Source organism: Hemiscyllium ocellatum, chromosome 17 (assembly GCF_020745735.1).
Source record: "Hemiscyllium ocellatum isolate sHemOce1 chromosome 17, sHemOce1.pat.X.cur, whole genome shotgun sequence".
NCBI lineage: Eukaryota > Metazoa > Chordata > Chondrichthyes > Orectolobiformes > Hemiscylliidae > Hemiscyllium > Hemiscyllium ocellatum.
Window position 1 is genome coordinate 56,849,750 of NC_083417.1, and position 26,910 is coordinate 56,876,659.

Below are 26,910 nucleotides of genomic sequence, written 5' to 3' on the forward strand. Positions count from 1 at the left end.
GCAATACAAGGGGCAGAAACAGGACACTGGGCTGTGGGCTGCAAACAAACTGATGGAGATCATTGGCCCAACCTGCTATAACTATGCTGACCAACCTTCCAGCGTTGGCCTGGAGACTCCAGGACAACGACCAACCTCCACAACAATCACTGCTGGCAATGTGCTAAATTTGGAATAAAATCGAGCAACGCAAAACTGGGTGCCTGTAAGGCAGTATAGGTCATTGGCAGCAGAATTGTATTCAACCCCATCCTATAGCCCGATAGCCCAGCATATCTCCCACTCTACCATTGCCATCAAGCCCGGGCATCAACCTTGGTTCGAAGGTGAGTGCAGGAGAGCACTGCAAGAGCAGCACCAGGCATACCTAAAAGTGAAGTGGCAAGCTGCTGAAGCTAAATGAAAATGAACATCATGTCAAAACAGCAGATGCAGCATACAATGATCAGAACTAAGTAACTTCACAACCAACAGATCAGACCTAAGCTCTGTAGTCCTGCCACAGACAGAAGTCAGTTCACAATTAAACAATTCACCGGAGAAGGACGGTCCACAAATATCCCCATCCTTAAAAGATTGGGAAGGCCAGCACATCAAAGGAAATAGTTGAAGCATTTGTAACAATTTTCAACCAGAAGTGGCTAGTCCATCTCCGCCTCCTCCAGGAGGTCCCCAGCACCACAGATGCTGATCCCTCAGCCAATATGATTCACACCAGGTGATGTCAAGACATGGTTGGAGGCACTGCATACATCAAGGGCTTACGGGCCCTGATAGCACTCCAGTAGCAGTACTGAAAGCTTGTGCTCCAGAACTATTAACACAACTAAAAGCCGATAAATAAGCTGCTCACAAGCACAGTGATATCTTGGTTTAAACCATGCAAATCCAATAACAATTTTAGAGTTTAAAAAAGGAAGTAAAATTGAACCGAAATCTACAGTATCTGGCTTTATGACTTGACGCATGACTTTCGCAACTTGCTAATGGAAACAAAATATCAGCAGAATTGTGCATACACTCTGCCTGTTGGAGTATCTTTCGACAGGAAATAAAGCGGGTTAGACAAAGGGACGCTCTGAAGAAGGCAGTTTGCATTCCCATCAAAAATGCTTTTATTGTGCTTATTATGCAACGTGAAATCTAAATTCACACTTTTGCAAAATAAACCAAGTTACTTTTCCAATAAATGCTCATCATAAAACTCACACAAAAGGGGAATAAGCACTTTTTGTATTAAGTCATACTTGCAGAGATAAAAAAAAGTGTCACTGACCACAGCTGTTAGATATTAAGATGTTGTAACACACTGTGGAGTCATTCCATGATTCAATTTGCAGCTTCACACACTAGAAAAGCCTCAATTGCACATTTTATAATAATACCTTTCCTCTAATAATTTACAAAATTTACATTTTATATCATATACTAATCTGCGCTCCATTTGGAATCACGTCTAGACACCCAGTCACAGCAGAAACAGTGACTTCATTTTCTTGCACGAAGCCCGGAAAACACTGAACTAGGATTGCACTTCTTTCTCTTTGTTAAAAAAAAACTAGAAATAAAGGCACAGCAGCTTGGAGTTCAACTGACATTAGTTCGCCACAGCCTGAGGACCTTCAGGGATCAACGAGGCAAAGAAGGTTTTGAAGAACACCCAGGCTTTATTTGCAAGTGTCGTCCTGTTCACCTCAACTTGCGGAGCCACAGGGGCTTCTGTGATCTCACCGCTTTCAGGGTTATTTACTCTTTCGACATCTTGATCTGGTGGCCCACTCTGAATCTGACACACCAAACAAAATTAGATTAGCAACACTTAGCACCATAATTTAACTTGGATCAGATGTGCAGAGCTTTGTTTACTCTGTACCCTTTAAAAATCTCTCAGCTAACAGGATCTTTCCTTTACATCAAACAAAAAATCCGAACATGTTTCACAGGAATACTGTCAGGCAACACTTGACAATGAGCTACATATGGGTACAGAGAGCTTAGTTTAAGTGGAAGATGGAGACAGATGGATGGAGAAGTTTAAAAAGAAGAGAATTCTCAAAGGTTGGGTAAAGACTGAAAAAGCTGAAAATGTGTTGCTGGTTAAAGCACAGCAGGTCAGGCAGCATCCAAGGAATAGGAAATTAAAGACTGAAAAAGGACTGTGCAGGCTGTAAAATCAGATGAAAATACAATTGCTGGAAAAGCTCAGCGGGTCTGGCAGCACCTGAAGAGAGAAATCGGAGTTAACATTTCAGGTCGTGTGAATCTTCCTCAGAACCCTTCACTCGACCTGAAACATTAACTCCAATTTCTCTCCACAGGTGCTGCCAGACCTGCTGAGCTTTTCCAGCAATTTCTGTGCTCGTTTTTAAAGACGAGGGCCTGGGTAGCTGTAAGCTGGCTACCAACGACGACAAAGAAAACCAGGGGTGTGAAGGAGAATGATTTGGAAGAACATAGTTCTTAGGGAGGCTTGACAAATTGGAAGGGCCAAAGCCATTGAAGGACTCATCTTTCGAGTTAAAGATGCAATGAACCCATTTGAAACAAGAAATGTCTTGACCATCCATAGCTGGGCATTAGCCTGATTTATTTAATGTGTTTTATGCAGGTTCAGTAACATCAAAGGGAATTATAAATCAAATTGATGGGTGTTAAAACATCATAATGGAGAAGGTGACAGGTGATTTAGTCTCCTGCTCTACCACATAAACTGACAAATAGACTAAATTCATTGGTAAGGCAACTTAGTGTGTTTTGTTGAGCTTTTCTCAAGCAGATTTACCTTGGTGAAAATCCTGCCTCTACCAGGATAGCCTTTTGCAAAGAATGGATTCTGGATTAGTGGTGCTGGAAAAGCACAGCAGTTCAGGCAGCATCCGAGGAGCAGTAAAATCGACGTTTCAGGCAAAAACCCTTCATTAGGAATAAAGGCAGAGAGCCTGAAACGTGGAGAGATAAGCTAGAGGGTGGGGGTGGGGAGAAAGTAGGATAGAGTACAATAGATGAGTGGAGGAGGGGATGAAGGTGATAGGTCGGGGGCGGGGGGGGAAAAGGGTGGAGTGGATAGGTGGAAAAGAAGATAGGCAGGTAGGACAAGTCATGGGGACAGTGCTGAGCTGGAAGTTTGGAACAAGGTGAGGTGGGGGAAGGGGAAATGAGGAAACTGTTGAAGTCCACATTGATGCCCTGGGGTTGAAGTGAATGTCAGGGTCACCTTAATCTGTGCCTGGAATGATTGAATTCTCCTCTAATTCCCTTAAGTGGATAACTTCTGTCCCCACAACAGAACAACTGAAAGCGGAAACTTCATTTCCCACTGGCCCCACCCCACTGGGACATCTCCATTCAACATCATGCACATTGTTGTAATGTTGCTCCAAACACCAAATGACTTCAAAAGGCACTATTCAAAATACATTGACAACCATTCAAAAAAAATTGTAAAAGGTTTAGCTTAACTAGGATTATAAATCTCACATTAAACAACTTTAAAGACACTGGGTGGACTTGAACCCTTAACAGCTGCTGTATACTCAGGTGCAGATCCTTGACTCAAATGAACCATGTGAAAAGTGCACTGACCTCTTCTTGCACAGTATCTTGGTTGTCCAGATTCTCCTGATGGTCACCGTTTGGATTGGCTTCCTCCACTGGCACTTCAGCATTTGGTGCTGGCTGTACCGGTGCTGGGTGCCCAAACAGGAACCAACCAGCACGATGCCTGCAAGGACAGGACACACATTCAGACAGCAGGCAAACCAGACACACACAGCCCCTCAGGACTGGTCAACAACTGAGATATCTGCAATGGATTAACTTATGAATAAAAATGAACAGATAACAAACCACTGAAGAGAGTGCAAATTGGAAGGTACAACAGCGACTGGCATGGTCAAATCTAAAGCTTTGTTTGATATTTTATTATAAAAGAAAATGAACTGTTGATCGATTTACCACATTTCTAATAAAGGGCTTCTGCCTAAAATATTGACTCCTTCACACCTCAGATGCTGCCTGACCTGCTGTGCTTCTCCAGCATCTCACTTTTTTCTGACCGACTCTCTGCATTCCTCACCTTTCTCCCACATACAACCTGACCCTTGCACTCTTGGAAAGTCAATAATGGGCAAGAATGGGAAGGTAAAACCAGCTCAGGACTGAACAGTGAGGCAACTCTCTTTCAACAGCTCCCTCTCTGTATGCAGCTTCAAGCTGCAGAACCAAGATGAAAAAAATACCTTTTCAAGTAACCCAGAAGGAAAAAAAAATCTCAAAGTCTATAATTCTTTCCTGTACAGGTGATTTTTGAGTCGAGAGGAGACAGCAAGACTAATTGTGTTAAAATGCTAAACAGCATAAACCATATGGATATGTGTTATTTCTAGTGCAAATACAGAACTTCAAAACAGGGCTGAAGCTAGTCAGTGTTTAAAGTAAGACTAAAAAGAATAGAAGGAAACTCAACAGAGCCGAATACAGGCAGTAACCAGAATAGTATTTGGCACTGACTTCCATTTTAGGCTGAAATCTGTATAATGCTATAATAGACTTTCGGGCATTTAGTTTTCTGAACCCTGACCCTTCTACGCACAGCTCACCACGAAACGTCAGAGCAGACAAAGTAAACAATAGAAACAAGCCAACTTAAACAAGCCACGTCATCAAATGAAACTCTCTGCACGCCAACTCCCCCAGCCCACTCAGGTTACTCCTGACATTCGTGGCTGTGAATTCCTTCAGAAAGAATGGCCTTTTCACTCGATAACACACAGCGGAGTATGTTCACAGAAATTGTCATTAAGCAGGCTAACAGGAATCAGCAGCAGCACGGACAGATGAGACACTTACTCAAGGCTGCTTTGTTCCCTTCCCATCAGTGTATTATAGATGGGATTTTCCTTTCTATAACTGTAGGGATGTCAAGGGCTAAGGGGAACAGACAAAATAGATTTGAATCCAAGATCAGATCGATCATGATCTAATTAAATGGTAAAGCAGACTGGAGGGGTTGTGGTGTCTACTTTTCTCTAATTTTCTTAACAGCATTGACCCAGTGTTGGTTGCCTGGGGGTTGACAGGGGTGATTGCACCGAATGATTCAAACAAAAATAAAAATATATAGTTTTCAATATCGTTAGTGATAGCGACTAAAAAGAGGCTGCCCAAATCTGTAATGACTTCAAGGTACCGGTGTAGGACTGGGGTGTACAAAGTTAAAAATCACACAACTGCTGCAAATGTGTTGCTGGTCAAAGCACAGCAGGCCAGGCAGCATCTCAGGAATAGAGAATTCAACGTTTCGAGCAGAAGCCCTTCATCAGGAATAAGAGAGAGAGAGAGCCAAGCAGGCTAAGATAAAAGGTAGGGAGGAGGGACTAGGGGGAGGGGCGATGGAGGTGGGATAGGTGGAAGGAGGTCAAGGTGAGGGTGATAGGCCGGAGTGGGGTGGGGGCGGAGAGGTCAGGAAGAGGATTGCAGGTTAGGAGGGCGGTGCTGAGTTGAGGGAACCGACTGAGACAAGGTGGGGGGAGGGGAAATGAGGAAACTGGAGAAATTTGAATTCCAACCTTGTGGTTGGAGGGTTCCCAGGCGGAAGATGAGGCGCTCCTCCTTCAGCCGTCGTGTAGTTGTGTTCTGCCGGTGGAGGAGTCCAAGGACCTGCATGTCCTCGGTGGAGTGGGAGGGGGAGTTAAAGTGTTGAGCCACGGGGTGATTGGGTTGGTTGGTTCGGGCGGCCCGGAGGTGTTCTCTAAAGCGTTCCGCAAGTAAGCGACCTGTCTCACCAATATAGAGGAGGCCACATTGGGTGCAGCGGATGCAATAGATGATGTGTGTGGAGGTACAGGTGAACTTGTGGCGGATATGGAAGGATCCCTTGGGGCCTTGGAGGGAAGTGAGTGTGGAGGTGTGGGCGCAAGTTTTACATTTCCTGCGGTTGCAGGGGAAGGTGCCGGGGGTGGAGGTTGGGTTGGTGGGGGGTGTGGATCTGACGAGGGAGTCACGAAGGGAGTGGTCCTTGCGGAACGCTGATAGGGGAGGGGAGGGAAATATATCCTTGGTGGTGGGGTCCGTTTGGAGGCGGCGGAAATGGCGGCGGATGATACGTTGTATGCGGAGGTTGGTGGGGTGGTAGGTGAGAACCAGTGGGGTTCTGTCTTGGTGGCGGTTGGAGGAGCGGGGCTCAAGGGCGGAGGAGCGGGAAGTGGAGGAGATGCGGTGGAGGGCATCGTCGATCACGTCTGGGGGGAATCTGCGGTCCTTGAAGAAGGAGGCCATCTGGGCTGTGCGGTGTTGGAATTGGTCCTCCTGGGAGCAGATGCGGCGGAGACGAAGGAATTGGGAATATGGGATGGCGTTTTTACAGGGGGCAGGGTGGGAGGAGGTGTAGTCCAGGTAGCTGTGGGAGTCAGTCGGTTTATAATAGATGTCTGTGTTGAGTCGGTCGCCCGAGATAGAAATGGAAAGGTCTAGGAAGGGGAGGGAGGAGTCTGAGACAGTCCAGGTGAATTTCAGGTCGGCCTGAACAGTTCATCAACTTTACTAACACCTTCCATCCCGACCTGAAATTCACCTGGACTGTCTCAGACTCCTCCCTCCCCTTCCTAGACCTTTCCATTTCTATCTCGGGCGACCGACTCAACACAGACATCTATTATAAACCGACTGACTCCCACAGCTACCTGGACTACACCTCCTCCCACCCTGCCCCCTGTAAAAACGCCATCCCATATTCCCAATTCCTTCGTCTCCGCCGCATCTGCTCCCAGGAGGACCAATTCCAACACCGCACAGCCCAGATGGCCTCCTTCTTCAAGGACCGCAGATTCCCCCCAGACGTGATCGACGATGCCCTCCACCGCATCTCCTCCACTTCCCGCTCCTCCGCCCTTGAGCCCCGCTCCTCCAACCGCCACCAAGACAGAACCCCACTGGTTCTCACCTACCACCCCACCAACCTCCGCATACAACGCATCATCCGCCGCCATTTCCGCCGCCTCCAAACGGACCCCACCACCAAGGATATATTTCCCTCCCCTCCCCTATCAGCGTTCCGCAAGGACCACTCCCTTCGTGACTCCCTCGTCAGATCCACACCCCCCCACCAACCCAACCTCCACCCCCGGCACCTTCCCCTGCAACCGCAGGAAATGTAAACTTGCGCCCACACCTCCACACTCACTTCCCTCCAAGGCCCCAAGGGATCCTTCCATATCCGCCACAAGTTCACCTGTACCTCCACACACATCATCTATTGCATCCGCTGCACCCGATGTGGCCTCCTCTATATTGGTGAGACAGGCCGCTTACTTGCGGAACGCTTTAGAGAACACCTCCGGGCCGCCCGAACCAACCAACCCAATCACCCCGTGGCTCAACACTTTAACTCCCCCTCCCACTCCACCGAGGACATGCAGGTCCTTGGACTCCTCCACCGGCAGAACACAACTACACGACGGCTGAAGGAGGAGCACCTCATCTTCCGCCTGGGAACCCTCCAACCACAAGGTTGGAATTCAAATTTCTCCAGTTTCCTCATTTCCCCTCCCCCCACCTTGTCTCAGTCGGTTCCCTCAACTCAGCACCGCCCTCCTAACCTGCAATCCTCTTCCTGACCTCTCCGCCCCCACCCCACTCCGGCCTATCACCCTCACCTTGACCTCCTTCCACCTATCCCACCTCCATCGCCCCTCCCCCTAGTCCCTCCTCCCTACCTTTTATCTTAGCCTGCTTGGCTCTCTCTCTCTTATTCCTGATGAAGGGCTTATGCTCGAAACGTTGAATTCTCTATTCCGGAGATGCTGCCTGGCCTGCTGTGCTTAGACCAGCAACACATTTGCAGCTGTGATCTCCAGCATCTGCAGACCTCATTTTTTACTTAAAAATCACACAACACTAGATTGTGGTCCAACAGGTTTAATTGGAAGCGCGAGCTTTCAGAGCACTGCTCCTTGATCAGGTGGTTGAAGGAGCGACGCTCCCAAAGCTGGTGTGCTTCCAATTAAACCTGTTGGACCACAATCTGGTGTTGTGTGATTTTTAAACTGAGAATCTGTAATGATCTTTGGAAATCATGCTCGGAGTAGGATTGAAATCAATTGTTTTTAAAGGTGACGCAGTTTAAAGAGCCACTATCCCCCCAGCCCTGGTTCAATGCCTCAAAGGCCAGTTGTTTTCTAATAGATGAAGGTGCAAACAATGCAAGTCAGCAATGCCACTGTGATATCAAACACAGGCTGCCAACTCTGATTGAATTTAATCCTGGAGGATGTCACAGCTCCAACTGTCCAGTCAAACAGCCTTCCCTCGACCCCTTTATAACAATAACTAATAAACAAAAAAAAAGCACTCCGGTAAAGCAACCTAATAATTATTTCTCTGTAGCGCTGTCCAGGGAATTTGGAACATCTATTCTCGGAGGGTCCAGGACATGCTGGGGTTGACAATCACTCACTCATACCATCAGTGCATAAACTAGAACTCTGCAAGATGCTGAGGAACACTTACAGGTATATCAGCAGAATGGCACTGGCTACTAACACCACACGGCTTAGAGAGGAGTAGAAGTACACGATACTGAGGAAAAAGCAGGCGCGGGCACCCAGGTACAGCCAGTCCAGCCAATCACGGTTCAACTCATCTTCATCGTCCATCACTGGGCCCCCCTGAGCATTCATCCGGAGGTTCTGGTTGGCCGGTGGGTTGTTGAGTGGAGGCAGGGGGGCATTGCGATCTTCTGGAAGGTTGACCAGAGGGTGTTGGTTGGGGAGTACCGGGGGCGTCCCTGGAGCGACCACTGGATGCTGCCGAGAGTGGGTGGCGGCTGCTGCAGCAGCAACTGCAGCCTGGCTGGAAAAGAACAAAATAAAACCATAATTCAGAGATAACCCCAACAATACCCAGCTCGCTGTCACTACTGAGAGCATATTGTCGCCTCTCACCAAATGTGATCAATTAGCCTGAGGTTTCAAAAGGGTTGCTAACTCTTCATTGGTAAACGAACCAGTGGATCTCCCTTGGCATTGACCACTACACCAGCCCAGACAGAACTATAGAGGCCATTTGTTCCATCCTGACTCTGCAAGTGCAACTCAATTAGTTCCCAGTGCCCACCTGATTCCCAGGTGCCCCCAGTCCATAACCCTGCAGACAGAATTATAGAATCCCTCCAATGTGGAAGCAGGCCATTCGGCCCATCAAGTCACCCTGACCCTCCAAAATTCATCCCATCCAGCCGCACCACCCCAACCTGATCTCTTTAACCCTGCATTTTCCATGGCTAACCCACCTAGCCTTCACCTCCCTGAGCACTATGGCAATTCAGCTTGACCGATTCACCTGACCCACACATCTTTGGACCATGGGAGGAAACCCCCACAGACAGTCGCTGGAGGCTGGAATCAAACCTGGGGGCCCCTAGTGCTGTGAGGCAGCAGTGCTAACCACTGAGCCACCCTTCTTTAGATGCTATTCTCTATTCAAAGTCACAATTCAATCTGGCTCTGCCAGGCACTACATTCGAGATACTAATCACTCACTTTGAGAAAAGAAGTGATTTCTCCTCACGTCATTGTTGCCTCATCACAAATCACCTTAAACGTGTTGCCCCCGGTCCATAAGCCTCCAGCTGATTGCAGCAACTTGCCCCCATTGACTATCCAGCAACCTCACGATCCATCAGATCACCTCACAACTGTCTCTTCTCTTGGCAAAAAGCCTCCACTTCACCACAGGCCTGTAGTCCCCACGTGGGGACTCTCCAATAGTTGGATGTTGGTACCAGATACACCAACTGAATGGTGTAGTTTCTGCTCAGTTTTCATCAGTATTTTAGGTGCAACTGGGAATAAGAGTTGGCCATTCGGTCTTTTTAAGCATGCTTTGCTAGTATTTCAATTCCATTCACCATTCAAATTTGGATAATGGTCCAAACCCCCTGATATATTTACCCAATAATGGTCTGCGTAACTAGTCTTTGAAGATTTCAAATCAACCAATCACGTCACAGCATTTTGGGACGAGAATTCCAGATTGCAGAATGCAGAAGCAATTTACAAGAATGGTCCCAAGGATGAGGTCAATTGAAGGAGTTAGGACTATCTTCCTTGGACACATGGCAGCCAAGAGAGGATCTGATAGAGACCTTTTTTGATAGTGTGAAAGGAGAAGTTCTCACTTGAAAATGAAACAAGAATGAGAGGGCATAGATTTAAAGTAGTCAAAGGTGATCAAAGTTAACACTTGTTCACACAGCGAGTAGTTAAGGTATTAGAAATGCATTGCCTGGAAATGTGAAAGCAGCTTCAATTGATGCATTTAAGAGGACATTGGATGGTTATTTGGACAAGAACAATATGCAAGTGAGAAGCAGGAGATTGGCACAAGGTAATGATTCTCGTTTGATGAGCTGGTGCAGACATGTTTGGGCTGAATGGCCTCTCTCTGCACTCCAACATTTCTGTAATTCTGCATGCACACACTAATTTTAAAGTCAGTCACCCTGCGTTTTAGATAGGTTCACAAAGCATGGCTGCTTTGGGTGATGAGGGAGTGGTGGAGAGAGAGATGACAAGTGGAACTACATAGCTGATGCACTGAAAAAGGGTGGGGATAAAGGAAAAAACAAAACTGAAAAGAAATTGGTGCCAAAAACTCTGAAAGCACCTGGGGAGGTCCAAAAGCTGATTGGCAGCATTTCAGAACGGTGAAGAACGAAGAAACAATAAGTAAACAGTCAGCCAATGGAAATCCAAGAATATCACAATCCTGCAGACAAAGGTGCTGCTGCACAAAACAGCTACAATGACGTTTTCCATCTTTTTAACTCCAGGTCACTATCTCTAAAGGACTTTAAGGAGGTGACAGCAGGCTGGAGGCTGTAACTACTAATGGACCCTTCCTGCAGGTGGGTGAGAGACAAATGGATGGGGATATCTCCCCAGAGACCTAAACTCAGTGAAGACAGGTTCTATGATTGTCACCGAGGACAGGCATCAGTGGCTGCAAATCTAACTGGTGACATCATGTTGAATGAGGACAATTATGCCACATTGACTCATCATGTTTTGCTAAACAGTCATTAGTGTCAGAGTTGTGCAGCATGGAAACACTCCCTTTGGTCCAACTATATGGAGCACCCAACATGATTTTTGGCAGTGTTTGCACATTCCAATATTTTGGTGTCTGCCAACATGTCCTTCATCCGTTTGGGAACAGGAACCCTTTGTCCCTTTGCCTGGCAGGGAGAGGGCAGGTTTGCCTTCATCTGTTGTTGTGGGTGTGCAGGCACTGGGTAAATGAGAATCCTCCCATTGGCCCTACTTTCAAAGGAAACTTGTGGGAGGTGAGGTATTTCAAAGTCACAACACAGACAATCCCAAAATGTAAGCTTTTTAAATTGGTTAATAGTGCGAAACAACTTCACTTAGAAGCAAACAACTTCACTTTAGGTGGCACGGTGGCACAGTGGTTAGCACTGCTGCTTCACAGAACCAGAGACCCAGGTTCAATTCCCGCCTCAGGTGACTGTCTGTGTGGAGTTTGCACGTTCTCCCCGTGTCTGCGTGGGTTTCCTCCGGGTGCTCCGGTTTCCTCCCACAGTCCAAAGATGTGCAGGTCAGGTGAATTGGCCATGCTAAATTGCCCAAAGTGTTAGGTAAGGGGTAAATGTAGGGGTATGGGTGGGTTGCGCTTCAGCGGGTCGGTGTGGACTTGTTGGGCCAAAGGGCCTGTTTCCACGCCGTAAGTAATTTAATCTAATCAAAACTTCAAAATCATAGATGTTTAAAATCAGTAACTCAGAATAATGGGCATATTATTTAACTGTACTCAGCAGGGGACAATCTCTCCTTTAACAAATAACGCAGGAATGGTGTGAGCACAATGGTCTTCTTTAGAACAATATAATCTAAGCTCTCAATACTGTAGCAGAATGGAGGACCAGTGTGACGCAAGAATCACAAAGAAAAACATTCAAATTCTGTTTTAAAGGTAACCTGTAGGACAAGTGAGATACTTACTACTGCATATAGTACTGCCTTGCGTACATCTGCTGGAGCCAAACAATTTGCTGAGAGCTATACAGATTGTAAGCAGCGAGACCAGACATTCCCGTTGGCCTCTGGAGCTCTTCTCCTGCCGGCCTTTCAATGACAAATCAAAGAGCTGGTTTAGTACACATCAAGCAAATACAGCCATCAAGTCAGTGATGCATAAGCTTCTGGCCCTACTCACCAAGCACCATACAACCAAGTGAAGGAGCCGGATCCTCTGTGCCGAATGCCGTCTGTAGATGTGGGGACGGTCAGGGTCTCCTGGCCAGAGGCTGTAGGTGCAGCTGCTTCCTGTTTATAGAAGGACAAAAACAAAGTAAGGCAACCTGCTTTGTAGAGAAAACAAACAAGAGAAGAACAAGTGGATGTCAATCAAACTCCCTGACCATCATCTTGCTTCTCTCTACCTTTAAATACACATGGGAAAAGTTATCTTTGGTCTATCCAATGTAACTCATAAATTTTTCTGCTTTGCCCATTTTTGCTCCAGAGAATGATCCACAGCCTATGATTTCCAACACTAAGAGTAGAATCGAAGAATCATGTCAGTGTGTGTGCAGTTTTCAACCAGATCCTGAACTGGACTCTCTGCACTTGACCAAACAGTTTAAGGTTGGACACTCAAAAGGCCTTGACTCTGTATCCTCAACCACAAGCCTCCATAGCGCAAGGTTAATCTTGGGCAAGAGCAACTGTTTCTAAACTTGGTCTGATTTTCGATTCCACTGAAGTCAATGAGCAGGCTGTCTATACACCATTGCTGGTTTCATATTTTTAAGCAGTGCCAAATTTTTTAATCTTGTGACAATGGATAAATTCATTAACAAATTTGATTTATTTAAAGCCCATAGCACAGGAGATAAACTAAAAACTAAACACTAAGACTCAGAATGGCAACAACTCCCAATCAGATGTTGTCTCTGTAGGATTTCGGTGTAAGACTAAAACCAATTAAGATATAAATAGTTTGCCCTCAACTCATGACACAGCTGGACATTTTGAACTACCACAAGTATGCAAATCTTCAGAGCAGGGAACAACATTTGTTGAAAATAAGTTTGTCTGCACTTGGCACTGCACCTGTTATCCTGTGGGTGGCTTTTATGACAGTTCAAAGCAGAAAGTGAGAAGCTTCACACGCCTCCAATTGCTTTTCTCTGTGCAGCATCCTAATAGCTGGGATATTTCTTTTCTTCTATTGCATGGAGGAATGAAAGTCTTGAATTTATATCTCTTTAAAATGTGCTCTTCGTACCTCAACCCTGCACCATTCAATTCCAGTTGAAACTAAACATTTCCATTGTCACAGATTTTTAAACAAAAAATGAAATCTGTAACACAGAGCCTGATCTTTTCTTAAAGAGAATATATAATCAGGCACAAACGTGGGATTAGCAGAAGCCTACATTTATGTGGTACTTTGTATGTAGAATAGTGACTGACGAACTTTGAAGAGGAAGTAATTCCTGTTAGAGCTTGGTGGAGGTCAGAAATATATGGAACAGACTTGTTCAAAGAGAGGATTTGCAGGTGGCTTCATAAAAGAGTTAAACAAAGGAATTTACAGAGGCAGCTCTGAGCAGACATCCAGCTCCTGAAAATTCTGCCATCAATAGTAGATTTGAAGGATCTATCCAGGAGGTACACACCCTTGTGTATATAATGCCTTCCACCTCTCAGGTCAGTCCAGTTAGCTGTATCTGAAATGCATCGTTAGTTGCTTTGTAAGTAAAACAAGATGGTCGGTCGGTCAATCTCCACACATCAAGCAGCCATGAAAACCAATGAGCTAAACAGCAGTTAATGGTGACATCGATAAAGGATGTGATAAACATCAGCTGAGAGAACTCCCCAGTCCCTTAAATTCTACCGAGGGATTTTTTACATTGATCTCAGGGACAGAGAGGGTCTTGGTTCAATGTATTGTAACAATACACATGGGATATGGGCATTGGTGGCTGGGCCAGCATATATTGCCAGCTCCTAGTTGCCCGTGAGAAAGTGATGCTGAGTTGCCTTCTTCAACCATCACTGTGACACGAAGCACTGTTAATATATTTCCAGGTCAGGATGGTGAGTGGTTTGGAGGGGAATTTGAATGTGGTGGTTTTCCCATCTATCTGCTGCCCTTGTCCTTCTAGATGGAAGTGGCTGTGGGCTTGGTAGGTGTGCTGTCTGAGGATCTTTGGCAAGTTTCTATGTCAATCTTGTAGGTAGTACACATTGCTGCAACTGAGCATCAGGTGGTGAAGGAACTGAACGTGGTGTCAATCAAACAAGCTGCTTTGTCCTCAATGGTATCAAGCTTCTTGAGCAATATTGGACCTGCACTCATCCTCTGGCCTACTCTTGTAGCCACAGTGTGGTGGCTAAGCCAGTTTGGTTACTGGACAATAATAACCTCCAGGATGTTGATTGTGGGAGCATTCAGTGATGACGCAGGCATTGAATGTGATGGGTAATGGTTAGATTTTCTCTTACTAGAGATCGAGATGATCGCTGTACAACACAAGTGCCGGACAAATTGTCTATTGTCAGCCCAAACTGGTATATCTGCATTTGGACATGGACTACTCCAGTATCAGATGAATAAGCGACATCACTAAACATGATGTAATCATTGTGAACATTCCCATTTCTGACTTTATCATGGAGGGAAGGTCATTGATGAAGCAGCAACACTGTTGAATTCAATTCATCAGCATACTGCGGTTTTGCCACTGAAAAAAATATCAGCAGAGCTTGCCTGCTCAAATCTCTGGAGCTAGGTTTGTCAGAGTCAGAACTAAGGAGTGGAGCAGGAAAATTCAGCTTGAATGATAGTCACAAACTTCCAGTCTTAACATCAGAGTATACAACTTAGAAGAGTCGAGTCTAATAGCAGGAGAGTGGTGACACATTCACTCATTCTATTTCAGTTGATAATTCACCGCTGCTCCAGTCTGGCACCCATAATTCCCCAGCCCAGGAATGGGAAGAGCTGCACAAGTGGTGACAGATGGGGCGCTTTGTTCACTCCCCACCCTGACCATTTACCAAACAAACAACGGGTGAGGAATTAATGATTAACTTAATATGTAAGGCAACATGAGCTTAGCACAAATCAAAAAGACCCATTTAGGCCTTTGTGACCATGTCATGAAGGAGGTGGAATGGAGAAGAATTTTCTCTGATGCCCAGTTTCCTGTGAACTAGTGGACGTTCTTAGGTTCTATTTTGTAGATACTATAGCAGTCACATGCAATTATACAACAGTGTGGGACTTGCACGTTCTCTCATTTTAGTCCAGTCAAACTTAAACAGGGATGCCAATGGGAGTGTTTGTCAGGGCATGCTAACCAGCCCCACTGCTTTCTTTCTTTTACCTTCATAGTTACTGCCTGTGTCACTTCAGCTCCACTTCTTGAATTACAGACCAGGTGAAGGACGTGGTATTGTTCATTCTGCAGGAGATGAATGAAACAAGATAATTAATGCAAGACCCATTCTAGATACTTTTGGAGGCTGACAGAGAGAAACATGCCTGCAAGACATTCAAAAAGATGTTTAAATGCTGCTGTTAATGTAAATAATTATAGTTTCTGCTGAGGAAGAAATTTATAAATAACTAATATCTGAATGTTAGGTAAAGTAATGTTGAACTTTTAACATTTCTTTTTCTTTTACTTAAGATTCACCGAAGATGTGTAGGTTAGGGGAATTGGTCATGCTAAATTGCCCATTGGGTTCAGGGAGATGTAGATCAGGTGCATTAGTCAGGGATAAATGTAGATGATAGGGTAGGGGAATGGGTCTAGTTGGATTACGCTCAGAGGGTTGGGGTGAACTTATTGAGCCAAATGGCCTGTTTCCACACCATAGGGATTCTATGATTTTGGACTTAGGTACCTTGTACCTAAGATAGCACCATGAATGGCGACATTGTAAACTTTTCACTGTATTCCTGTATCCCTGTACTTGACTACATGTGACAATAAAACCTAGTTCTAATATAATTTAAAGAAAATGTTTAGTTTATTTTATCTGGTACCAGGGTGTTTTTATAACCCACATCCATGAATTTAATCATAAAGAACACATACCAGGTACTGACTGCTGATTTTTATCTGGTACAGCATGACTTATATATGGTTTCAGGTCAGGGGACAGTAAACAGATTAAGTTGGGCGATTCCTGAAAAAGGGCTCATGCCCGAAACGTCGATTCTCCTGCTCCTTGGATGCTGCCTGACCTGCTGCGCTTTTCCAGCAACACATTTTCAGCTCTGATCTCCAGCATCTGCAGTCCTCACTTTCTCCCTGACTAGCTCAACAACAAAATAAACTATGTTTTGGTATTTTTCCTCCCATTACCAAGTCACCCTGGATTTGTTTTCTCCCCCCACACATTAACCACCACCAGTAAATCACCCATGTATGACATGTTTAGCATTTCAGTGACAAACCCTCATACCTGGATGAAGTCCAGCCCTAAAAATAAAAATAACGTCTCCACTAATCAGATAGCAGCTTAAGCCAATTCAAACACGTTCTTAGCAATCTCAAGACCATTGTATAATTCCGACGGCTAGAAAGGATGTAGGTGTTTGAAAGACTCATTAGTGCTTGGGGATTGTCACTGTGCCAGGGAACGTTGCCTAATCTGTACTATTGCTGAACTGACAGTACCGCACACGGACACCATATATGTCAATTGGTTAATTCATTGTACTGACATCACCTTGAGAAGCAACAGACATTCAACTGAACCATACTCGTTAAATGTTAGCACTTCAAAGTAACACCTCATCCTTTCAGTCTCAACACTCAGCATGCCTTCACACTATGGAGTTAATGCTTACACATTACAAAAATGGAGAGAAGAGCCAACATGTGTTTCTACAGTGCCCTTTTATGTTCAGGAGATTTTTGCAATGCTTCACTGCCAATTGAGTACTGTAAGTAGTATGTTGAGTGTCTTAATGGAGGAAATCTGACATTTAACGTGTTGCATTCTTTCATGGGATGTGAGCATTGCTGACTCGGCCAACTATTGCTCCCCATCACTAACTGCCCTCAAGAAGGTGGCAGTGAGCTGCCTCCCTGAACCACTGCAGCCCACATGGTGGAGATAAACCCAGAGTGCTGGTATGGAGGGATTTCAAGGATTTTGATCCAGTGACGATGAAAGAACAGTGCTCTGCTGCCAATTTAGGCCAGTGTGGGGTTTGGAGGGGAACTTGCAGGTGATGGTGTTCCCATGCATCTTCTGCCCTTGCCCTTCTAGCTGGTAGAGGTCATGGTTCACAAAGTCTTTCTAAGGAGGGGTAAGACATTGTGGATATAGTAGACAATAGCCACAGCCCACCAGTGGAGGGAGTGCATGTTAATGAGGGTGGGTCAGTGCCAAACAGGTAGCTTTATCCTGAATGACGTCAAGTTTTGAAATGTTCTTTGTAGCCATGATTAACCACGCAAAGCAAGAACATTCCTGAACATGCCTTGGAGATAGCAGCCAGACATTAGGGAGACAAGAGAGAAGCTACTTGCATACATTAGATTAATCATTAGTTTGTTTTAGTGATACTGGCTTAGGATCAAATATTGCCACGGAATCCATCTGAGAATGTTTAACAATGAGTCTTCTTTTGTCTGTGTACACCTATAGACAGGCACAGTTGGTGAACTGGAGATGATCATGTGCAAGGAACAGAATGTTCCAATGGGTGCTGCCTTCAATTTTGCCTGTGAACAGGGACAGAACCCTTATTGGGATGTATCAATGGTTCACTAGGACCAGTGAAGCTATTAGCGAACAATCAGTTATAGAGTTAGTCAGGAGCAGGGGAAGAAGCTCCATGCAGTTAAAGCTCATGGAAACTGCTCAGGGCCAGGAGTGGTGGTGGTGAAGGATTAATGACTCCATGCTGCTGGGCAGCTGGGCTCAGAGATGCCCTGGGCATTTGTCAGCTCAATGGGAATTGAAACAAAGTGGTCTGCTAGCAAGTTAGCAATCAGGCAAAATAAAAGGCCAGTAAGCTGCTGTTGTGTGTTAAGGAGCCGGTAGTGGATGAAAGCAAGACACCCTCGGCAGTGGGATCCTGCTCAGAGTAGCCAGCAGAACGGAACTGCAATCAGATAAGGAGCCTCGTGAATCCAACAGCATGTCATCTTGGCAGAAGAAATTGCTCATCTCTCAGTCACTGGGGTAGTCCAAGATGGAGCAACTTTAGAGGGATGACAGAGGCCAGATTTTCGAGGAAGAGGAGTTGAAATCCCCCATGAGACAGATGGAGTTTTAGCAATCTTTAGTTACTTGTGGATCACTCATCTACGTGGGTTATAAATAATTCATGATATCTGACTTAGTTCTGCCATTTGTACAGCTTGTGATGGTTTCAACCACGATTTTATTGTTAATTAATGTTTACTTCATGTTTAGTCTCAGAGTATAAGTTAAACATTGATGTTTGTTCGCTTTGTTCACTTTGTACAGTTAAAAAATTCTTTGGTTTGAAAGCCGTAGAGGTCTGCAGCTTTATTTCGTTAGTAAAGAACTCTCACTTCAAAGTCTGGTCATTGTATACAAAACGGCACTCACCCCTAACTGCGCAGTAATTCGACTTGGGGAGTCTGGTCCGAGATCACAAACATCTCATGTGAAAAATGGTACCTCACAGTTCAGCCTTGTCTCGGCTCTGCACAGGAATGTCAACCTAAATAATGTGTCCAGGGTCTTCTGATGGGACCTGCATGTCTGAATCAGGAGTTTGCAGATTCAAATGTTACGAACTGAGTCAACTCAGTTTGAATGCAAGAAATAAGGAGGTGAATCATATGGCTCCTTTGGCCTTCTCAGCCACTAAATATCACTGCAACTGCTTTGATCTTACCTCTGTCGATTCTCCATCACAATCAACTCTCCTGGAGGACAAAAATCTATCTCAACCTTGAACATACTCAATGATCCAGTTTCCAAACTTCTCTGGGGTAAAGAATTGCACTACTCCTCATTTCAAAACTGTGACCCTGGCTTATAAACCACTCATTGCAAGACACTTTCTCAGCATCTATCCTATCAAGCCCTCTGTGGTGTCTTGTGCATCAATAAGGTCATCTCAAGATACTTTAAAAGGGAGGGCAAAAAGGTTCTCTCTCTATCTCTCTAGTTGTCTCTACTCCTGTTAGCAACACATGTTTAAAAAAAAAACAAACAATAAATAGCTCCAAAAGCAGAACTACACTGAACTCTGCAGTTATGTCTTTCAAAAAAAAAATACATGCAGACATTAAATTCTTCTGAACCACACAACCCATATAGTGAGAGGCAATGTTTTCTCACATCCAGCAGTACTGACCTTTCGCAACACGTCTCTCACTAAGAGATGGTCAGGCAGCAGCTTCCCTGAATAAATCAGCCGTTGCTCAGATTCAGTCTGAAAAAGCAAACATATTCAAGAGATGATCAGACACAGACACAATTGGCTCTGGATGTGCCAAGTTGCTTCCAATCCTCTGCAAATCCCAAAGACATGCCTTAAATTTAAACTGCCATATACACAGTGATCTTTGGATTCACTGCTGATTGCCTCGGAATTTGGCATTTATGATAAACCCCACCAATATTATCACAGTACTTCAAAAGATTAGACAACAAGGCACTTTTAAAACGCGCTGGGAGAAATGTGAAGATGCTACATAACATTTATTCTAAACAAACCAGCCAAAAAGCTGATTCAATTCAGTCATCCTAGGGATGTTAAACTGTAAGCATCAAGTGCTAACAACTAGTGCTGCCTCAGGCTATTTTTACACAGGGCCTCAAACAAACAGACAGACAGACTTGCATCTATAATTGCACCTTACCAGTGTTTCATGGAAATGTAAAGAGCTACACGTTAATTTTTGAAATGCAGTCACAGGCATTAGGCAAATACCAACAGAATAGGGATATTAGTCATAGGCACAAAGAAAGAAGAAATAGCCTGTCTTTGGTCATCTACCTTCTTGCAGATCTTGACATGCAATCAATTTATGAATTATATGGTTAGGGTCTTTGAGGGAGGAAGTCAAGATTAGAGTGATGCTGGAAAAACACACCAGGTCAGCCCTTCATCAGGAATGAAGACCAAGTTAGTTGGGACATTGGGAAAAGCAGCTACTGTTGTCAGCAGAGACAGGTGAGCATAACATGTCTTAGCTCAATATATTCACTTTCAAAGCATTCAAAACAAGTTTGTGTGTCAGATTCAATGGATTGCATTCAATTTCAACTGTCTCACTTTCTAACAGGCAGAAGTTGGGAGATAAACAATACTCAGAATCACAAGAGTGCACCCAGTGGAATTCTGCCCAAACACCAAATGACACAAACAAATAAGGCAACTGTGGCACAATGCATACCGATATAGAATTAGCATTGGTACTGAGCCACCTGGTAGCATGGCAATAGCAGACAGTGCCAACTGTCTGGAAGCTCTAAAAGTTTTGTTTAAACTTTGCTTTGGACTCTACAAGTGTACTGAAAGCAACTAAAACACCTAGCACTAAATGAAAAAAAGATTTGGAAATTGCAAAGTGATGAAATATTATGATGCATGTACGTATGAAATATACATGGCTTCGATATATCTCAGTGACAGGGACCTGGATTCGATCCCAGCCTTGAGTAATTGTCTGTGTGGAGTGTACACATTCTCCTTGTGTCTGCATGGGTTTCCTCTGGGTGTTATGCTTTTCTCTCCCACAGTCCAAACATGTACAGGTTAGGTGGACTGGCCATGCTAAATTCTCCTGTATCGTCCAAGGACAGGCAGGCTATGAGGTTACAGGGGTAGGGTGGGTCGCTGTTCCGACGGTTGGTGCAGACTCTATTGGCCAATGGGCTTCTATCTACACTGGAGAGATGCTAGAATTCTAAAGCGACACATTATAGAATAGAACAACATTCTGTTTCACTGTCTTTGCCTGTAAGCCACTGGTTTAATTCAACCTTTCTACTATGCTTATTCGCCACATTAATATATTAACATTACCAGATTTCGTTCTTTCAAAATTCAGACTTGGCTTTAATAATTGTTTATGGCAAAGAATGTTACATTCCAAGTATCAGGTGATTTATTAACAAACGTGTTGTCTATATCTTAACTATTCATTTACATCAGCAGTTTTCAGTCAGCATACAGTGGGGATTACTCAATATTTGCCTTGAAAAAATGCATGTGTTTTAAAAGGGCCATCACAGTAGATGTTAGGATGCATCCATCAGTTCAATTTAAATGTTTATCCTGCTGGTGCGGCCACAAATAACTCTGAACATTACACAGCCGGGCGGGGGGGGGTTATTACTCAGGGAAGTGGAAAGTATCATGCTGAGCATGGAAAACCTTCGCATGATGTCCATTTACAAATGAAAAAAAAACAATTCTATAATCTGTCCTCCCACAGCCTGGCTTGTCCCTGGAGAAAAAGTATCTCCACAATATTTAGTGAGAGCTACTAGTTGTTACACATCTGCCAAAATCATTTCAGACTGGATATATTGTACTAAAGTTAAAAAAAAGGTGAGAATTTCTTTTCTTACTCCGTTTTGAAAGAGAAGTCAGCAACAGCATAACTGGAAATTTCAGGTTTTTACACTTGCACTGAGTGTCAACAGATGAGACACTCCATTTGATCCCAGAATGTGAAACTTGGGTGAAAATCCCCCAGTTACTATCCACCAGCCACTGACAAATTACAACATGTAGCCTTAAAGGTAAAAGCATTCACCTCTGAATACAATCTGTTAACTTTAAATCAGCACTGCACATTTTAATCATAGCTCAAACGGTCATTGACACTGTAAAGTTTTCAGAATAGTAATATTCTTGAAACAGATGGGTAGACTGTTTCAGTTTTAGATTCTGCAATGCTACCTTGTGCTTCAGTTGTATGGCAGCAGATACAACATTGCTATAGTAGTGTGACAGTTTTCTACAATGTATTACTGTTATTTATTTCCCACTCCCCTCCATTTAGGGTATGTGGATTCTTGCAGCCTTCCAATACCTCACCCAATGTTTTTGACTCATTCGTGGGAGGAGGGCATCGTTGGCTAGACCATCCTTAATTGGCCAGAGGGTAGTTTGTGTAGCTCTGGAGTCACACGTAAGCCAGGCAAGGATAGCAATTCCCTAAAGTGACCCAGATGGGACTGTTGTTTTTTTGACATTGACAATGGATTCACGGTCATTACACTCAATTCCAGATTTTAAAAAAAAATTGAATTCAACTGCGGCAGAATTTGAACTTGGGTCTCCAGTTTAACAGTTAAGCAATAATAATACTAAGCCATTACATCTCCTGTTATCTTGTGTATAGTTGCTCAACTGTGTGGACATTACAGCCATTCTGTTCTCATTTGAAAACCGGACAGGGGATTCTCGGGAAGGTGAAATCATAAGAGACAGAACCTGAACTTAACTTCATTCTCCAAGCTACTCACCACCCTGACTTGAAAATATCACTGTACCTTCACTACAGCTGGGTCAAAATCCTGGAGCTCCCTTCCTAATAGCATTGTGGGTCCACCTGCACCAAATGTTTAAGGAGGGCAGTTCACCACCACCTTCTCAAGGAATCATACATGAGTAGTAAGTGCTGGCCCAGCCAGCAACACCCACATTCAACCAATTAACAAGGAAAACAAGTCTCACCCAGCTAGACCAAAGCTAAACAAACATTCACTCATGTCACTTTGCTGGGATGCACCATGGATTGGGAATTAAGTCTGGGATTTTCCAAGACTATGCTATGTCTGCTTATTGTCTGAATGAAGTTATCATAGAAACTAATGTTGAACTTTTTTTAAAAATCGATGGTTCTGCATAAATTAACAATTCTAACTCATTTATTGAGATAGAGGACAAATCAGGGAAGTAGGTAGGTTTCCATGCCATCTTAGAATCCTGAGGTTCAGAGAGCTGGATATTGGGCGGGAAATACAATGAAGCCACAGCAACAGTGACACTGGAATGGGAAAGCTTCTTGCACTTGGAGTGGAGAAGTTTCCACACCCTCATGAGTCACAGTCCAGCCAAACTTTGTGATACACGCTAAACCTAAAGCACTTCCGGCTCTTACCTTCCACATACAGTAGTCGTTTCAGACAGGGTTCAGAGCACAGAACTGTTCGGGTAACACGTATTTGACAACAAAAAAAACAGGTTGGATAGCTTCTGGTATTAAAAAGAGTTAATTTTAGCATTTATAGTCCATTGGAAGAAAAACAACAAACTCTAAATGTGGAAAACTAAAATGTAGTTCAAATGTAAAAGTTAATACTCATATACTCGCACCCTTCCGCCTACCAACATGGGCAGTGGAAGAACACCAGGGCAGCTGACAAAAGTCTACTGTTTAACCCTGGATTTACCAAACCCCGCTAAAATATTTCTCACTCGCTGCTTGGCCCTGTTGAGAATTTCTCAAGTCTTGATGAGAACTTGGTCAAAAATCGAATGTCAGGCAGAGTTACAAGTAGGAACCGGAAGGGAGGTGGGGGGCGCAAACTAATGGAAAACAAACTTTAGACTTCAGTCCTTGAAAGGAGCCCTCGTCATTAACATCAACAATAAACTGCGTGTCTACTTCCTCGGCTGGCAGGAAAGTTAAAACATCCGCCGCTCTGTTAAATGCACCCCACCCACACCCTGCTGTGATCTCTTTGTTGTTTGCAGTTTACCCCACCCTCGGGGTCTGTCTCTCTCCCCCCACTCTCGGGCTCTCTCTCCCCCCTGAGCGGACTTACTGGGTGACACGGGTGGTTCTCTCGGAGATAGGATTTCAGGCTCTTCACCGTCCAGCCTGGATCTGCCTCGACCCACTGATCCTCGTATTTTTGGTTCGGCGTTTTGATGAGCAGGGTCACCGTTGCCTCATTCGTCCCCATACCCGGTACTTCTTTAGGGTCGAGCTTACTTCTTCCTCTGGGTGTTGTTGGGGGGTTTCTAATCGGAACCACTGCCCCTTCGGCGCCGCGAGAGTTGAGGGAGGGTAGAGTAGGAAATACTGGAGCAGGCAGGTTCCCGGGGCTTACACTGAATCCAGCTGATTCCTCCACCTCAGCAGTTTATAACCCCACTAACAATTTGTGCGTTCACCCTCTCCCTCTCTCTCTCTGCCTGTAGGGTTTGTTTTCACATGAGGCGATATGGGGTGGAGAGTCCAAGCTGGAGTGTGTCTGCTGGTGATTGGTTTTCTGTCGGAGCGACGTGGAGCTCGGAGGAGGCAGTCTTGGAATGAGAAGAGGTGGGTGGGGGAAATTCCCCGCCTCCCTGACAGACTCAGAGCTCTCACAGCGAGCTACAGCTCCCCAGCTCAGCTCGAGGCTCAGGGGGGTCACAGCGGGCTGTCTGTCCGTCCCGCTCTCTGAGTCATATAGCACGGAAACAGACCCTTCGGCCCAACCCCTCCATGCAGACTAGGTTTGCTAAACTAAAGTAGTCACCATTGTTAACAGTTAACCTTAGAATGCAACTTTTTTAAAAAAAGGTTTTGGCATCTCCAAATCATTAAGTAGTCCCATTTGCCTGCACTTAGCCCATATCCTTCTAAACCTTTCCTATTCATGAACCTGCCTAAATGACTTTTTGAATGTTGTAACTGCACTCCATTCTGTCACTTCCTTTGGCAGCTCATTCCATACATGCACCACCCTCTGTGTGAAAAAGTTCCCCCTTTTAAATCTATCCCCCTTATCTTAAACCTGTGCCCTCTAGCTTTGGACTCCCCACCCTTGGGAAAAGATCTTGGCTCTTTACCTTATCTCTCATGGCTTTATAAGGTCACCCCTTAAACAAAGTTTGGGAGAAGATTTGGAGCTCAGGTGGTCATTGCTGTGGTTCTGTTCGCCGAGCTGGGAATTTGTGTTGCAGACGTTTCGTCCCCTGTCTAGGTGATATCCTCAGTGCTTGGAAGCCTCCTGTGAAGCGCTTCTGTGATGTTTCCTCCGGCATTTATAGTGGTTTGTCTCTGCTGCTTCCGGTTGTCAGTTCCAGCTGTCTGCTGCAGTGGTCGGTATATTGGGTCCAGGTTGATGTGCTTATTGATTGAATCTGTGGATGAGTGCCATGCCTCTAGGAATTCCCTGGCTGTTCTCTGTTTGGTTTGTCCTATAATAGTGGTGTTGTCCCAGTTGAACTCATGTTGCTTGTCATAAGGGTGTTGTCATACACCAACTAGCCAGGAAACGACATGACCAGCTATCCTTAGTAGCCACACACCCAGCCAACAGTGGTTACATGATTTTTCATTAGGCCAGCTTATATTCCATATTTTTATTGAATTCAGCGTCCATCATGGAGCGATTTGATCCCCTGTCCTCAGAACATTACCCTGGGATTCTGGATTATGTTAATACTATGCCATTGCATTCTGTCCCAGCAATTGAGATGATGTCAAGCAAAGTCAAGGACCAGCCTCACTTCCCTCAGGTTTTCCTGTGCACTATCTGAAACAGGATTGTTTTGTCTCCTGGACACTTTCCTGCTTGTCCAAGATGGCTTGGACAGAATTGGCAGAGGAGACTAGCAATTGTGGGGTCCACTCAAGATCCCAGTGCAGTGTTGTCCCCTTCAATCCACCCAGGTAAGTGTCTCGGTGGCATGGGATTATCACTTGGGTGGTCATCTGTATTTGTGTGAGTGTGAAGCAGGGCCAGGCAGGTGAGCATCTGGACTGTATAGGATTTGAGGCCAGGGTTCAATCATTCACTCAAGCCAAATTGTCCCAAACAAACACAACAGGCCAGTTTGTGTGATGAGGATGCCAAGCGAGTCAGTTGGCATTTGTCAAGCCTCCATTTTCTCCCAGGAAAAACACACCCCTCATCAAAAGGAAGAGGCAAACAGGGGTGGAAGAGTGCCCAATGTGAAGACCTTCACCCCTGCGGGGAGGGGGGGGGCGTGGGGAAGGGGAGGGCGGGGAAAGAATCCTCCGTATTCATAGGGAACAAGGAGGCCAGTTCATTGCTGATGGTAAGGAGGGAATGCCGAGGCACGAGATCGCCACCTGAGTGCTGAGCACCACTGGAGGAATTGTGAAGTGCTTCCAGGCATCTTCTCAGGTGCCCTTCATTGCAGACCCCAGACCTCAGTCACCGGAGACTGAGGATTTCACCTCTGGGCCAATGACACTGATCCACAGGATGTATCCTCCACCTGCAACGCTCCACCCACTGAGGCTGAATTTAGAATTGGGACCACATTCTGGTAAGCACAGAACAGACAGGAGGAAGCATATGATACTTAGATGACCTCTTCCCCCACACCGTCCCTGCAAATCTAAACCACACTGTTGATGGGTCTCTGCTGGCTTGAGTCTATGGGAAATGCAGCGAAGGGGAGAGAAACAGATGATGGAAACGCCAATGGTTATGCACAGCTTTGGGCTGACTAAGACAAAGTCTGTGAGCACTGCTTCATGGGGGTGGTGACCACCATGCAAACCAGGCCTAGTAACCAACCCCATGTGCAGTGTGACCTCCACTCAGGGAGAGAGGGAGCTCTTACGCCCACATGGAGGACAAACCCAGACCTGGGAACTGTCTGTCAAGACAGCCCCCAAGGGGAGCAGCCTCTTCTCATTCCCTCCGCAAGGGGCATCCATTACTTTGTGTGTGTCTTGTTGGTGACATTTCCCCGTGGGACAGCCACAGTCAGCCAGACAGAGAATGCATTTTCTCTTCATTCATGCGTACATCATTATCCTTTGACTTGAATAGTCAAAGATCTAACTGGCACACATTGATGTTATTGCACTATGTTAGAAAGCTCCATTATTGTGGAAGAGACGACGGCATTGTGTATTTGCAATCAGTTTTTACTTATTGTATGTGTTTG

The 26,910-nt window shown here is 45.1% G+C and overlaps 1 protein-coding gene across 1 annotated transcript; it reads right to left on the minus strand.

The window, feature by feature from the left end:
- Positions 1-1,113: 1,113 nt before the first annotated feature.
- herpud1 (homocysteine-inducible, endoplasmic reticulum stress-inducible, ubiquitin-like domain member 1) lies at positions 1,114-24,272 on the minus strand. The gene is made up of 8 exons (XM_060837774.1): positions 23,820-24,272; positions 19,387-19,464; positions 15,416-15,493; positions 12,232-12,341; positions 12,018-12,140; positions 8,506-8,847; positions 3,583-3,721; positions 1,114-1,786 (listed from the first exon to the last, which is right to left on the minus strand). Exons 1-8 carry the CDS (start codon positions 23,958-23,960, stop codon positions 1,598-1,600), a joined length of 1,200 nt encoding a protein of 399 aa, XP_060693757.1. The 5' UTR covers positions 23,961-24,272; the 3' UTR covers positions 1,114-1,597.
- Between the last annotated feature and the right edge of the window lie 2,638 nt (positions 24,273-26,910).

What these genes read in the sequence shown, in the direction of transcription:
- herpud1 (XM_060837774.1), bottom strand. Translation starts at nt 23,960, where the DNA reads ATGGGGACGAATGAGGCAACGGTGACCCTGCTCATCAAAACGCCGAAC. An exon ending in ACTTGGTTGTATGGTGCTTG is followed by an intron (nt 12,141 to 12,231) that starts GTGAGTAGGGCC and finishes TGTCATTGAAAG; the next exon opens with GCCGGCAGGAGAAGAGCTCC. An exon ending in AGGCAGTACTATATGCAGTA is followed by an intron (nt 8,848 to 12,017) that starts GTAAGTATCTCA and finishes GTTCTTTTCCAG; the next exon opens with CCAGGCTGCAGTTGCTGCTG.